This window comes from Bidens hawaiensis, unplaced genomic scaffold, assembly GCF_021521415.1.
Source record: "Bidens hawaiensis isolate Kalapana, Puna unplaced genomic scaffold, B.hawaiensis_p1.1 tig00019582_1, whole genome shotgun sequence".
Lineage (NCBI taxonomy): Eukaryota > Viridiplantae > Streptophyta > Magnoliopsida > Asterales > Asteraceae > Bidens > Bidens hawaiensis.
Genome location: NW_027492975.1, coordinates 313548 through 328896, shown reverse-complemented (window position 1 = coordinate 328896; position 15349 = coordinate 313548). Strand labels below are relative to the sequence as shown.

The 15349-nt window shown below is 33.7% G+C and overlaps 1 protein-coding gene and 1 pseudogene across 2 annotated transcripts; one reads left to right on the top strand and one right to left on the bottom strand.

Moving 5' to 3' along the window:
- Positions 1 to 6468: 6468 nt before the first annotated feature.
- LOC143558661 (uncharacterized) lies at positions 6469 to 9643 on the top strand. Its single transcript, XM_077047460.1, has 4 exons — positions 6469 to 7237; positions 8539 to 8631; positions 8719 to 8786; positions 9190 to 9643. The coding sequence occupies exons 1-4, from the start codon at positions 6611 to 6613 to the stop codon at positions 9398 to 9400; spliced, it is 999 nt and encodes a 332-aa protein (XP_076903575.1). The 5' UTR covers positions 6469 to 6610; the 3' UTR covers positions 9401 to 9643.
- Positions 9644 to 10486: 843 nt separating this feature from the next.
- On the bottom strand, positions 10487 to 13214 carry LOC143558662 (5'-adenylylsulfate reductase-like 4; annotated as a pseudogene). The gene is made up of 4 exons (XR_013139780.1): positions 12876 to 13214; positions 11850 to 12037; positions 11167 to 11291; positions 10487 to 11059 (listed from the first exon to the last, which is right to left on the bottom strand). The product of XR_013139780.1 is annotated as a 5'-adenylylsulfate reductase-like 4 (transcript).
- Positions 13215 to 15349: the final 2135 nt, after the last annotated feature.

Below are 15349 nucleotides of genomic sequence, written 5' to 3'. Positions count from 1 at the left end.
TATATGTATATTTACATGTTTTTTTTGTACGCATGTGTATAATTTAAGATAAATGATACTGTACATATGTGTATATTACGTAACTATATTATATAAAATTATACATATGTGTATAATACGACATTTTTTTTGTATTTTTTTTTTTTTTTTAATGAAACTGGAATGAAATATAATAATTTTGGTTTTTTTTACTTTTTTAAAATTTTTATTATTTTTTGTTTTATGATGTTTTTAAATATTTTTTTTGAATGTGTTTTTAGTGGTTCAAAATGGTTCTTAAAGTTCTCAATTTGCAAAGGGTTCTCTTAGGATCCTTACCCTATCTTATATAATCTATTTAAATAATATTCAATCAAACCCAGACCACTTATGGCATCTCCAATGGTGTGTTGTCAGGAGGTTTGGCTCCTAGGTGGCTCCTAGGTGGAAGAGAGAGAGAGGAGGAGAGAGTGTGAAAAGGGTTTGGAATTTCAATATGGTTTGTAAGGCTATGTGTAGTGGAAGGACTACAAATGGGAGCGAATTGTGACACGTGACGCCCAGTCAGCAAAAGGGGCAAATTTGTTTTTGGGGTGTAATGGTGTAGGGGCTACAAGTTGGGCCAACAGTATATTTTTTTATTATTTTAATTTTATAATTAAACTAATCAAATAAAAATCAATTTCTTCAAATAATTAAATAAAAATGCATTAAAATTAAAGCGAAATCCAAAAAAATACATAACTAAAAAAATACATAACTAAAAATATAAAAAAACATATAGCTTGGTTGGCGTACAGTTCAGCTTCGGGTCGGGAAATTGAAACGGATAGCTCGGTTGATTTAGGTTCATCGGGTTCCATTGTAAGTTCACGTTCGGTTTGTTTTGCAAACCATGTTGTTGACCGAAAGAAGGGAATGGGTGGTTCGGTTGGTTCGAGTTGTTTCTAGGATTCATTTTGCATATACATATATACACACACAACTTATATACATATACATACATACATATACATATATATATATATATATCACACACAAAACATATATACATATACATATACATATATATCACCACACAACATATATACATATACATATATATATATCACACACACAACATATATACATATACATATATATACACACACAACATATATATAAACACACAACATATAATATAATAATATTATTATTTTCTTCTTCCAGGCGATGAAAACACCTCGCCCCCGCCCAAATATCGCCGGGGAGGCGGTGTTCGCGCCCAATGTCGCCCAAAAGTCGTCCAAATCGGCGTCCACTACGCATAGCCTAAGGTGTGTGTGAGAGGATGAAGGAGTGAGAATGAAATGAAATAGAATTTGAGTGGATGATTAAGATGTTTGAATTTCAAACCATCACCAAGCATTGGAGATGCTCTTAACATCCACGGTCACCAACCTCCATTGAAGCCACCGTCTCCAACCTCCATTGTCTCCGACCTCCGCCTCCGACACCATTTCCAACTTCTATCATCGGCCACCGTATCCCATATCTACTGACTCTCTCTCTCAAAAAAAAAAAAAAAACCCTTTCAGTCGCCATCTCCCACCTCCATCGCCGGCCGTAAATGAACCATAACCATGGCTGTCAGAAACACAACAACCCTTTAAAACCCAACCCTTGTCGAACCCTACGGAAACGAACCCATCTGCCTTCAACTCGAGCTTAGATCTGAACGACTTGAGTTTAAATATGTTCGACATCGATGGTGGTGGCTTATGCTATGGTGGTGATCTAGCCACATACTGACCGCAAAAATATATGTAGCCGGAAATCTGGATCCCTCTATATCTAACCAGAAAAATAGATCGAACCGGGATGAACACCAAGAGTCGTGGATCTGCAACCTAATCGTTGTAGCCCCAGTTTCACGTTTATGTTGAAATGGTGGTGGGCGATTCTATTGATTGTGGTGGCTGTCGAATCTATTGATGGCGGTGGCCGATTCTGTTTGGACAGTGATAGTGGTGGTTGTGTGGTAAGTGTAGGGAGAAAGAATTTGAGAGAAAGATTTATTCTATATTTAATATGTATTTAAATTATTAAATTGTTTTTGTAATTAAATGGGTAAAACGACTAATTTGCCCTTATGTGTAATGCACATGGTTAAGGTTAACGAGAAAACTAACTGGGTCAGGGTTAAAGGACAAACGTTGTTGGATTTTTAAACATAAAGGATAAAACATATCAATATTAAAAATAAATGACGGTGAGTGAAATTTGATACAAATATAAAGAACAATTTCTATAATTCTGTCTTAATTTACAGAGGTTCTACTCTATTCATGAAGTTGAGTGAAATAAAATTATATATAGGTATGGGTGATTGTGGAATTTTCCAAACTTGGTGAACGAGTTCATTAAATTGAAAGTCTAGGGACTAAATCTGACTTCCAAGGTAATTTAATCAAATAGCTTGGCATATGTATATGTGGGAAAAGCCACGTTTGGTTTTTTACTTTTTAGAAGCATCAGGAGAAGTGTAAGAATTTCTGAGTGAGATAAAAAAGTTGATGGTGACGAGACGAATAAAGATAGGAGTTTAATTTTGATTAAACAAATTGCCAGTGATTACACCCAAATAAACAAGTCAATCACGAACTAGATGTCTTATTATCACGGATTAACAATTGAACGATTTACAACGCAAACAAGAAGTGATTACAAGTTAACTAATACGAAACCGAAAACTAATTATGAAACCCTACAATTACAACGACAATATACTTAATCCCCAAATCAATCATTAATCAACAATTAACAAACTCATGTGCCAATCATGTGTATCCTATCAAGTTACATTATTCACCCCTCAAAGTTTTCTACTTGTCACATTATACTATAACTTTACATCTATAAGAGAATGACTAAGGGGGTGTTTGAGATTCATTATTTTACCTCCTTATGACTTATATAAGTCATAAGTTAACTTTTTTAAACATTTTATAACTTATAACCTATTAGTTATAAGTATAAGGAGGTAAAATAATTAAAGAATCCCAAACACCCCCTAAATAACTAGTTAACGAAAAAGAACCCTAACTTGATAAATACTAACATGGTTTGATTCATGATATCCGGTTTTATGGAACTTCTAGGTGATGAATCATATGTAAAACCTAGGCAGGTTATTGTTCAAAAGGGGTTAAATATACACTAGATGGACATATAACTTTGGCATAAATCATGAGTATTCCATTTGTTGAACCATCACGAAATGAGGTTTTGAGTTTATGATAAGATTAAATCCAAATTGTTAAATCTTTAGAAAAATATGATGTTTTGATGCATAATTAAATAGTATATGAAATAATTGAATTCATTAATCCGAATTATGTTCACAAAACATAGTTGAATTTAGTTGTTCTTGTGAAATTCAAACCAAATAACCTAATGAATTTTAGGGGTTTTAATTGGTAAGACATTTTAATCAACCTAAGTGTTAATGAAAATCAGTGAAAATATCTTATAATTTTTTTTGAACTAACTCGTAATTTATAAAAACACTAACAATGAATTGAAAATTAAATGAACTTGTAGTTGTAAACAAAATTATTTTTAATGTAACATTTATAGAAGCTTTGTGACTAATCAGGTGACATAGCACTAGAGGTGGCAAATGAGTTGGGTTGGGTTAGGTCGAACGGGTCATGAGTTGAAATGAGTCATGGGTCAAAACGAGTATGAGTCAAAATGAGTTTTGGTCAAAACGAGTCAATTAAAAAAATGGTTGTTTTGGTTTGGGTCAAAATAGGTTAGGGTCAAACCGAGTTTTTCTTTTTCTTTTTTTTTTGTGAACGAGAATAACGGCAGAACCATTTTAGTTTTTTTAGATTTTTCGTTTTTACTTATATTTTAAGTTATGATTTTTTTAATTATTTTTTTTTGAATTTTTTTGAGGGGTTTTCTATTAAGATCAAAAACCCTCAAAAAAATATTCAAAAATAATAAAAAAAATTATAACTCAATATATAAATCATAAACAAAAAAAGTAAAAGCACTAAAATGTTTCATACGTTGTCCTCGTTCCATTTAAAAAACACTATCTAGAATCGAACCGAAACCGAAAGAATCGACGAAAATGAAACAAAGAAACAAAAAGCTAAAACCGGACCACATCAATCGAAATTGAAAAAATCAATCAAAACGAAACTAAAAGAACTCAAACCGAACAAAAACAAAACTGAAAAAACGAACAAAAACGAGTCCGGAATCGACTAGAAAGAAACCAAAACCCAACACGTCACAGGTGAAAACTCGTGTTGACTTGAAACCTGAACCGAACCCGTTCTGATCTGAAACCCGTTTCTTGCCGAAACCTGTCTTGTACGAAAACCCGTTCCGATCTGAAACCTGTCACATTTCCTTAGGACACTAACCCACATCAACCCATTTCTTTGAACTTGTCGACCCATTTTGACTCGAAAATAAAAGAATGGAATTTCAAATGACTCATTTTGACCCATTTAGTTAAAACCTTTTACCCAAACTAACTCATTTAACTTTTAAAACAACTCAAATTGACTCATTTAAAAGAGTTTGGGTCAAGATTGTCACCCCTACGTAACACGTATAGCTGACTAAGGTAAAAAAGAATTCTTGTTACACTGCTCGTTTAACAAAAAAATCACTTAATTCTTGTATATTTTATCTCTTGCATTTAATGAGATTGCTAGAAACAAATTATTTTTGCTTAAGAAGGCTTTTATATTTTTACTAGGTTTTTAAAAGCTATTTAAATATATTTATTTTTATTTATAGTTGAATCACAAAGTATTTAATACTTATTTTAATATTGTTTTCGATTATCTTTCTACGAACGACTTCGGTTACCAACCTTGCCCGAGGTGTACAAGCGTCCAATCACAACATGCCAACGAGAGATTCTGGATAGATTTGATCCAACAAATTTTTACAATATATATATTAATCACATCAAAATATACATGGGTGGATTTTGTAATTTATAAACGGATATTATTACCATAAAACATATTTGCATAAGTAATACGTGAAAGTTATGGATTCATGAAATACGTTATTATAAGGAACACATAAACATTGAGTCAAGACTACATACCACATACTCATCATCTTTAATAAAAAGGGGTGCCATTAGTCTGCATCTCATGCAACCAATGTGTAACAACTTATTAACTATAATGCATGATAGAAATTGCAAGCTTGTTCAAAAACACTATCATCAGCTTTTTTATTTGCACATTTTTTTAAACGGCTCCACATACTCATATATTCTTACACCTACTTCTAAATTAATTAAAGAAAATTTATTTTCATGTCAGATTTTGAACTCTGATCTTCACTTTCCAAGAGCTATGATGACATTTGCACATGTTTAACAATCTCTTTACTTAATGTGTTTTGCACATGGGTTGGACGTTTGTTGATGGAAGAGTAATAAGGGATTTGTCCTTTTAGCTAGTATAACAAACCAATGGTAGTTGAAAAAAATTTATGGCTTGTGTATATGGTTGGTGAACTTTTATTTGATGTGTGCAGTTCATGTCATGATATCATTATCATGGTGGTTAGTTTGAAACACCACGTATGTGATGGCTATACAAATTACCACATATATTTAGCATGCATATGTTGAAATGCATAACCATTCTTTTAGATGGTATATTGAATTATCATAATTTAAATTATGTATCTTTAATCTTTTAATTGGTTAACCGACCAAATATTGGATTTCAATCCATCATTCACAGTTAAACTAAATTTCAACAATTTAAAACCCTTGAAGAACATTTGAAATGAATTTAGGTAAACAATTAACACCAATATAGCATGAAAACCAAAGAATACCAAACTACCTAAAATCAGCAACAACCGTCATTATATTTGAAGATACACGTTTGAGAACTGAGATTACATTAATAAAATAAATTAACTTCACACATTTATAAAACATTATAGTGAAATAACATATCCTGATCACAATCCCAAATTAAATACCATATAAACCTTATAGCATCTTTAATTGATGTATATTTATGTTTGAATTTTCTCATATCTTGGTCATATTTATATAATTACACTAAAAACATTATAATTTCTCTCTATTTTTAATTAAATAATAGTTTTTTTATATTTTTATCATCACATTTTCTCTCTTCTTCACTCACAACCACTTTCAACAGATATTAAAAAATCATAAGGGATAAAAAATAACTTTGCAAATATAAAAAAAAAATAAAAAAACACTGCATTTCCCATTTCCTTCACTCACAATACCCTAAACCACTCTCTACATTATCGAAACACCACTCATAAAATATGGTGTATTTCCCTATTAATGCTCTCAAGTCTAAAAAATTTATAGAAACAAAAAAAATATCAAACATTATCATAAAAACAAATAAAAAACATACAAAAATATAGTTTAAAAAACATACCAATCAATTTCTAACTTCCTCCCAAACACATTACATATGTGACCCCCATATTCTCCACACAAAGATATTACACACACACACTGAAAACACCTCAACTGTGTGTACTCTGTAATCTGTAATCTCTTATTATTCAGTATTCACCACCCATTAATAATAATAATATTATTAATATGACCAAGTGCTTCAGTCTGACTGCCACCCGTAACTGGTGCCTCCGGTCCACCTTCACCACGTCCGGACTCCGGTCCACCGTCACGGACCTGGGCGACGGCACCGTCATCCACTGCTGGGTCCCGAAGACCCGCAAACCGACCCGACCCGACCTCCTGTTACTCCACGGGTTCGGAGCGAACGCCATGTGGCAGTGGGGCCCGGACATCATCCCACGGCTGGTCCGCCACTTCAACATCTACGTCCCGGACCTGGTGTTCTTCGGCGAGTCGTTCAGCACCCGGCCGGACCGGTCGGAGTGGTTCCAGGCGGAGTGCGTGCACCGGGTGATGGAGATGAACTCGGTTCAGAAGGTGCGGGTGGTGGGGCTGAGTTACGGTGGGTTTGTGGCGTATAGTATGGCGGCGCGGTTTAAGGGGATGGTGGAGCGGGTGGTGATATGTTGCGCCGGGGTGTGTCTGGAGGAGAGTGACCTGGCGAATGGGTTGTTTGTGGTGAAGGATTTGGACGAGGCGGCGGACATGTTGCTGCCGCAGACGCCTGAGAAGATGAAGGAGTTGATGCGGGTTACGTTTGTTAAGCCGCCTGTCAAGACGCCCAATTGTATACTTGTCGACTTCATTGACGTAAGCTCGTTATCACTTACTACCACACTCTTTTATGAATATATTATGTTTATGCTATGGTATTTTTTGTGTGTGTGTGTGGATAAATTACCTTATTAATGTATTTTTATTGGTGGTTCATAAATAGTTATAACCGAGTAAGTTACTTAAATCGAAGTAAGTGAGCTAGTTTGAGATGAGATTCTAAATTATTCATTGCTTGGTAAATAATTTGGAAGTTGGAACTCACGAAATCACTTAAACCGAAGCATGTCGGTCGATTTGTGATTCTAATCTATTTGTTTGATCGATTTTGTCAGGTTAATGATCCGGTGAGGTTTGAAATTTAGTTTACTTTATTATTATTATTATTATTAATTATTATTATTATTATTATTATTTTAGTGCAAATTTTGAAGGAAAAAAATCTTTTTAAACCATAAAAACTGAAAAAAAAATTAAAATAAAAAAAGGTTGTGTTTTTTAGTTAATTATAGAGATGTAGATAAATGCTTTAACATTTTTATAAAAAAGAAGTTAAAAATATGTTAATTTCATATGATAGTAAAAGAAAAGTACAAATTTGATTAACTAGATAATTATTATATCATAACTTCTAAGGTTGTGATTAATAACTATTCTTCATAAATAAATTGGATGTGGGGGTCGGGTTTTATCCGGTGAATCCCTTAATAGGTGGACCGTTAGGGGCTCCGTCCGTCCGGACTAGTGGCCGGCTCGGGCTACCTTTAGTCAGTACGGAGTACCCGGCTTTACATAGTTGGTCGTTTAAAAAAATAGCTATTCTTCATAGATTTCATAATGCTTTTTACTTAAATTTATTATGTTTAGGACTAGTATAATATGGAAATAGAAAGGGGAATAGAGGATGATCAAGGAGCTGAAATTGTCAAATAGGGAAAGATATTAACGCTCTCTGGATACTACATTTATGACGCATTGAATTAGTATGATAGTGTATCGGTTCATCCCACTTTCTCGCAACATGCATTTATTTGCTTAACTGTAAACTCAATATTTTCTTCAACTAATATATGACCTTTTTTTATAGTAGATAATAATGTAGGGATAACATATATGTTTTTAACGACTAACACGTTCTTTTTAATTGCGAATTTCTTTTTAAATATACTTTTAATCTATACATTTGTTCGTGATGGGACTTAAACCGTCTATGACATGAAAAATGACACATTGTTACGCACCTTAATACTTTACCAACCTGTAACACATAAATAAACACGCTTTAATAAGTAATCCCAAGCACTCTTTGTATTCATAACATACAATATTGGGTACAGGAAATGAACAGAGAACATTTACAAGAGAAAAGAGAGTTGGTTCATGCTCTAGCCAAAGACCGAAAACTTTCAGACATTCCAAAAATACCCCAGGTCAGCCTCCCTACCATCAAGTTTGACTCGGTTTTTGACTTTTTGTGACTGTTGACTCATATATATATGCACCTTTTCAAATTGCAGCCAACCTTGATAATCTGGGGTGAAAAAGATCAAGTTTTCCCATTGGAATTGGGCTACAGATTAAAAAGGTTTGACATTTATCGACCAATGACAATGAGACTTTCTACATGTGTTTACTAAACGATCCTGAGCCAAAGCCTCAATCATCGAGCCTAAGCAAGCATATTATTTATATAATTATAAATATATATAACATTATGTTAATAATTCTAAATAAAATACATTAAGTTATAAATAAAAACTGCATTTAAAATGTACATATAAAAATGATTATAAATGCTTTTAAGTTTATTAATAAATGATAAATGAGCCAATCTCAAACTTTAGAAATGGAGCTCGAAACGAGCCGAGCTTGAGCCTAGACGAGCTTTGGCTTGGATCGTTTACACCCGAGTTTTGACTAGTCAAAGGAGAGAGATGACTACTATTGTATCGGCTAATGTGATATTTGTATGAACAATAAAAATGCAGGCATTTGGGTGATAATGCAGATTTAGTGGTGTTAAAGGATACAGGGCATGCTTATATTGTTGAGAAAACAAAGGAATTTTACAAACACCTAAAGTCCTTTTTACTCCCTCAAGTCCCTCCTATTCCTTCACCCGCCACACCAACCGCCACAACTAACCACCATGATCCTCATCATCCCCACAATAACGACCCCGTCACAGTTACCACATAATTCCTATGGTAAAAGTCATGAAACCGACGTATATAGGCACTTTCGAGTTGTAATTCTTGGAATCGAGTCTCAGTCCTGAAGTTTTTAACTTTCAATTATTTATGACTCGATATGATTCATGTAATCCAATTATTTATGGATATTTCCAAGAGAAAAATGTTTTTAACTAAACAAGTTCCAAATCTTAAGTGTTAAATGTTATCAAGCAAAGATAAGAGTGCAAAGCGTAAATATGAATCCCGACACATGTGATTGTGCGTACACTTTATTTGACGAAACAATAAAATGGGTTAACAAGTGATAGGTAGCCGATTCGAGATGGCTAATCTCCCAAGATAATGACCCTTAGAGCGGGTTAGACTCCAAAGAAATAACAGAGAGAACGAGACATTGTTTTATCAATTTTCTTCTTAATATTAAACATAACAAGTAGGCCTTATATAGCTTACAAACTTGAATAACTGATGAGAATATGGACTAATAGGAAACTACCCCACTACACTAACTTAAAGGGAAACATGCAACTTAATATCTATGAAACTAAACGTGGCTTCTTGAACATTGATAATTGCTTGTTGATGTGGTCGGCACACGTATCAACAGGTATCATGAAGACAACCTTCTTAATCGAGTCATTCAAAAACTTTGATTACTATTGTAACAATATGTATTCTGTAATCGTATTTATTATTTAACATGGTAACTTTTTATTTAAAAGTTCAATGAAAGTGAATCATATGTATGTTAACTGTGAATTTCAACTTTCTGGTGCCTGGTGCTAGTGGTACACAACACTTATATAGTTATGTTCTATAGTTTCTTTACTTCAATGTATTTGTTTATTTATATTAGTCTTTCAAATATTTTAACCACACTTTTTAACAATTTGATCATCAAGCATTCATGTTATTTAGAGTGGTGACTGGTGTTTAAATGTGTATTCTAAAGGTCCTTGTTTAATTATTATGATTGAACTTCTAACAATTTAAACAAAAATATTTCAGTTAGTGTTGTCAAATGTCAGCCTACAAAGATACATATACAAAGGTTTCATGATGTACAAACACAAGTATGAATATCTAAAACTTTTACAATGTCCACACAGACATTATTACTGATACTGATATAACTACAACAAATGAAGGGAAAAAAAAACATTTGTCTGATCCAAGTACCATATAAATCTCTCTTTTTCTTCAATAAACATACAACTTGTCATCTATGATACATAAACATGAAGCAAGTTACTTCAAAGACCAATTAAAACAAATAAAACTCTGATTAGAAAGAAAAATAAAGATCAAATTGATCCTAGTGCTTTCTTTCATAAAAGAATCCGATACCCATGCAATCCGTAAGCAAACTAAATAACTGTCCAGCACGATTCAAATAAGCACAAGGCTGTTCCCACAAGAACCGTGTTCTTCGTGCATATTGAACAGACGTGACGATAAAAGGGTAAATTAGGTGAATTGACCGAAAAAACGACAAACAAAGTGGCTAAAGCAAGGTATGTTTCTTGCCTAAGTAAATTTTCTGGAGATTTTGCCCATGTAAACGGGCAAGTTTCAGGATCCGTGTTGTTATTGTCGCCTTTTTCGTGTACTAGAATGTCCATTGTGTTTTGGTTTTTTGTATCAACTTGTTCAGCATTAATACCTGTGTCCATTAAAAATGTACAAGTTAAGAAAACTAATGCAAGAAAATTATGACATCTAACAAAGGATTATTTTTTTAAGTAATTTTTAATGAAATAAACTTGATACCTGTAACATTTGTGTAGAAAGACACAAGAGAATTCAAAGTTCGGGGCCCATGATAACGCACACGCATAGTCGAGTTTAGTATAAAAAGCGTAGGAAAACCATTAACTCCATATTTTGTAAGTATGCTGCAAAAAAAGAAAAAAATAAATAGATAACCGGTGTTAGTATTATCTAAAATTCTAACATAATTAAGTTTTCATCCGTTTGGGTGCAAACCTTTAAAAGTTGCATGTTTGAGGTTCGTGGTTTTAATTTTGTAAAAAGTTTGGGTGTAAACCTTGAAAAGTTGCATGTTAACTTCTGTTAAGTTGAAGGGCATTTATGCCACTAATATAGGTTAATTTCACATCTGAGCCAAAAAAGGTTAATTTGGGATCTATTTTTTTTTTTTTAATTTTCATAATCATCCTAATACTGCGGGTCAACCTGACCCAGCCTAAAACAGTACCTATTGACCAAAGCCCGTTTTGACTTATTACCAAACGTCCAAACCCAATGGACCCGCCTATTTGCCACCTATTTGTAACATTTTCCTTGACTCTTCATCCTACATTTTGTGAGTCCCATTCCTTACAAATAGGACCCACATTCATATCTATGTTGTTTTTCATTCCACATAAACATGAGTACAAAATACAGTAAATGTTTGTATAAATTTAAGTGAGAGCAAAAAGTTTGCAAACCTTGGTTTCAAAACGGATTCTTCGATTGCAAAATGAGGGATTGAAGGATACAATGAAGACATTGTTGATAAACTCGGTTTAAAAACAGTAGAAAACGGGCACCATGATGCATAAAACACCACAACAACATAATCATGAGTGTTGGTATCAACCATACTTAAAGCCTTTTGCAATGAAGTTTCATCTCCCTACAAGTAATAAATAAACAAATTAATAATAAAATTAATCCATGTAGTCAAATACAAAATGATAAACAAATTGAGTGTATTCTTTCAAAATGATTATACGATTAATATTTAATATAATAATATCAATCATGATTCGGGCTGTAAACGAACTGAACGTTGCAAACTATTCATGAACTGTTAGGCAGGAAGTTCGTATAATAAATGAACAGACATGAACAAGGAATTCCGTTCAATTAACTAAATGAACGAATATGAACAGAGACCGTGTGTTCGTGAGCGTTCGATAACGTGTACGTTTATGTTCATTAATGTTCGTTTGTGTTTGTTCATTAAAGGTTATTAATATTCTTTTAATGACTTTCCTAATCTTATCATATAAACTTAAGCAAAATTATTAACTACAAAACAAAAATATAAGAATATTATGTGATTAATTCATATGTAAAATTAACATATGAATAAGAATATTAAAACCACCCAGACAAACTTGGCAACCGGACGGAACCATCGAACTGACCATTCTCGTTAAGCTAAATCAAATAAAACATTGTTTATGTACTGTTCATGAATCGTTCACGAACAAGTTAATATCCTTAATGAACGAACACGAACAAGAAATTTTCGTTCAGGGTTAGGTGTTCGTGAACCATTCTCTTGCCCGATAAATACTCAATAAACGAACACGACCTTGTTCGGTTCGGTTCATTTACAGCCCCAATCGTTATTCATAACAAGGTTTCGTTAGTTCAAATCACAAACCCCTATTAATATTCTACATAACTTGAATAACAGCAATTACACATAATAACCATAAGTATGCAACTGCATAAATAAATACCTCAATAACACCGAGGGAATAATAATAATAATAATAATAATCCAATCCAGTCACCGGGCAAACCGAGTCGTGAAATCCAAAGATCAAAGCTTCAATCGACTTCGTAGGGCAAATGGAATCAGAAACCCTAGAAACCTCATCGGCGCACGTTAGCATACCAAAAAGCCCCAATATAATCAACCCGGTTCGCAAAACCCTAGCTGGACTCATGACTTTCGTTAATCTCGATATATTATACATATAGATACACACAGATCGATTAAATTCATATATTAATTTAAGAAAACACAACCCTAGTGTTAAGGATTGAGTGAGCCTGAGGCTCCGATGAACTGCAATTGATATCATCATCATCATCGTACTCAGTATATCCCACCAATAGCAATGCTATGGTAGGGTCTGAGGAGGGTAAGATGTAGACAGCCTTACCTAGGGATAGAGAGGCTGCTTCCGGTGAGACCCCCGGCTCGATAGTAGTTTTGAATCAAGCCTTGGACATAAGACACATAACACTCAATCATCGGGACACCGGCTTATTGGTGCATGTGCCCTTGTCTTTCGGCTATCAACGCCACCACATGATGCCTGATTAACCTTCCGTCACTTTTAACGTTATTTTCACGTGATTAGTAAAATAACGTCAAAATTAGTGCAATTTTACTTTTGCCCACCCAAGGGTTCACACATATATACATTATATGTGCGCACCGCAAGCAGGGCGTATGAACTGCAATTGAATTGATATGCATATGAAATATGAATCAATAGGTGGTGTTCATTTTTTGAGGCTTTTGGAGTCCAATGTGAACGTGAACGTGAACGTGAACGTGAATGATTCACGCTGTTAACTGTTTTTATGGTAGTTGACATCTACTATCTTAAATTGCTGTATGGGTCCCTTGACTATACAGTCCCTTGCAATTAGACTTGTACAACAACAAAACTACTTTCAAACTGACCCGGTATCATGAACAAATTGGTTTGACCTAAACTTATTCGAACTCTAATCCAGCCGATAGTTTGTAGATAAGGTTCTACCACGTGTTAGTGAAACCAGTTTCAACCCGACCCAAGTGTAATCGTTAGAAAAACTAGTTGTTGCCGTTTGAACGAGATGGTAGTTTTCTTTTTACAGTTTGTGCGATTTATAGTTGGTTTTTCCATGTATTTTTTTACACATTTTGGATGTTTGTTTGAATCATAATTCGCAACACTCAAAAACGCTCTACATTCCTTAAACGCTAAAAAATGTTCATTATTCTCTTACATGTTTCAAAAAATCTCTTGGAGGGTTTCATCAGGTGTGCAATCTTCCATTGGTTGTGGTTCCTTATCAAGCGGGTCGGTGGTTCAAACCATTTATATTGAAAGATAAGGAATCTTGTCCTCTATAGCTCGAGATCTACTGATGACCCCAATGACCGACGATTAAGACACAATTGATGGGTACATATACATCAACTCGGGTGTGACGAGTGAAGATTAAACACAAATAATAGTAAAGAATAAATAATAAAACGTCAAAAAATAAATTACGAGTCGTATCTCATTCAGTGCATTAGAATTTATGGAGTTTTCTAAGTTTTTAAATATTAAATAAAAAGAGACATTCAATTATTTTTATTTGCATTAGAATTGATGGGGTTTTCTAAGTTTTAAATATTAAATAAAAAGAGACATTCAGTTACTTTTATTTGGTTTGTGTTTTTTTATAATAAATATATAATATAGAATTATACTTAAAAATGGTTTTGGGTACTGGTTTGGACCCGAACGGTTACAACCCGATTCAAATTAGTAGTGGTTCAAATCATTCCCTCCATAAACTGGTTTATAAACCGATCTGATTTTAACCAAACAGATTTGACCAATGTTGACCAAACCAATTCGATTTACCAACTGAACCGGTTTGGGCCTAGAACCCGATCGGTCCACCTCTACTTGCAATTGATTGCCATATTTTACCCCACCAAACATAAACAAATACTAACGATGTGCATAGACAATAGGTTTGGGCTCAATCCCAAAACCAAATTCAAACATACATACAAAAGCCCGATGAGGCCTAATAATGGTAATTGCCTAATTGGTATACTTAAGTTTAGGCTCAAATCCAGCCCAGCCAATTGAAACTGGGAGTGATCGAGCGACTAGGATGTCTTTAGTAAATATGTATGTGGTATTGTGGTGTAGGCATTTTATCCTGATTCCTTATATTTGTGAAAGGTTAATTCGGCCTCTAAAATTAAGCGTAACTAGTTGTACTCAACCCGTGTGTTGGGGCTGAGACACGACATGAATTTGATTGGTACTGATTATGTTCGTTACGATATTTATATGATACCAACGCTTGCTATAGCAATAGAAGGCGCCTAAAATAAACAAAGTCGTAACATACTCAAAAGATATCAAAACATGTTTTAATTTGTATTTACAATTTAATTAATTGAAATATGAATAAAATAGCATAGTTA

What these genes read in the sequence shown, in the direction of transcription:
- LOC143558661 (XM_077047460.1), top strand. Translation starts at nt 6,611, where the DNA reads ATGACCAAGTGCTTCAGTCTGACTGCCACCCGTAACTGGTGCCTCCGG. An exon ending in TACTTGTCGACTTCATTGAC is followed by an intron (nt 7,238 to 8,538) that starts GTAAGCTCGTTA and finishes TATTGGGTACAG; the next exon opens with GAAATGAACAGAGAACATTT. An exon ending in TTGGGCTACAGATTAAAAAG is followed by an intron (nt 8,787 to 9,189) that starts GTTTGACATTTA and finishes ATAAAAATGCAG; the next exon opens with GCATTTGGGTGATAATGCAG.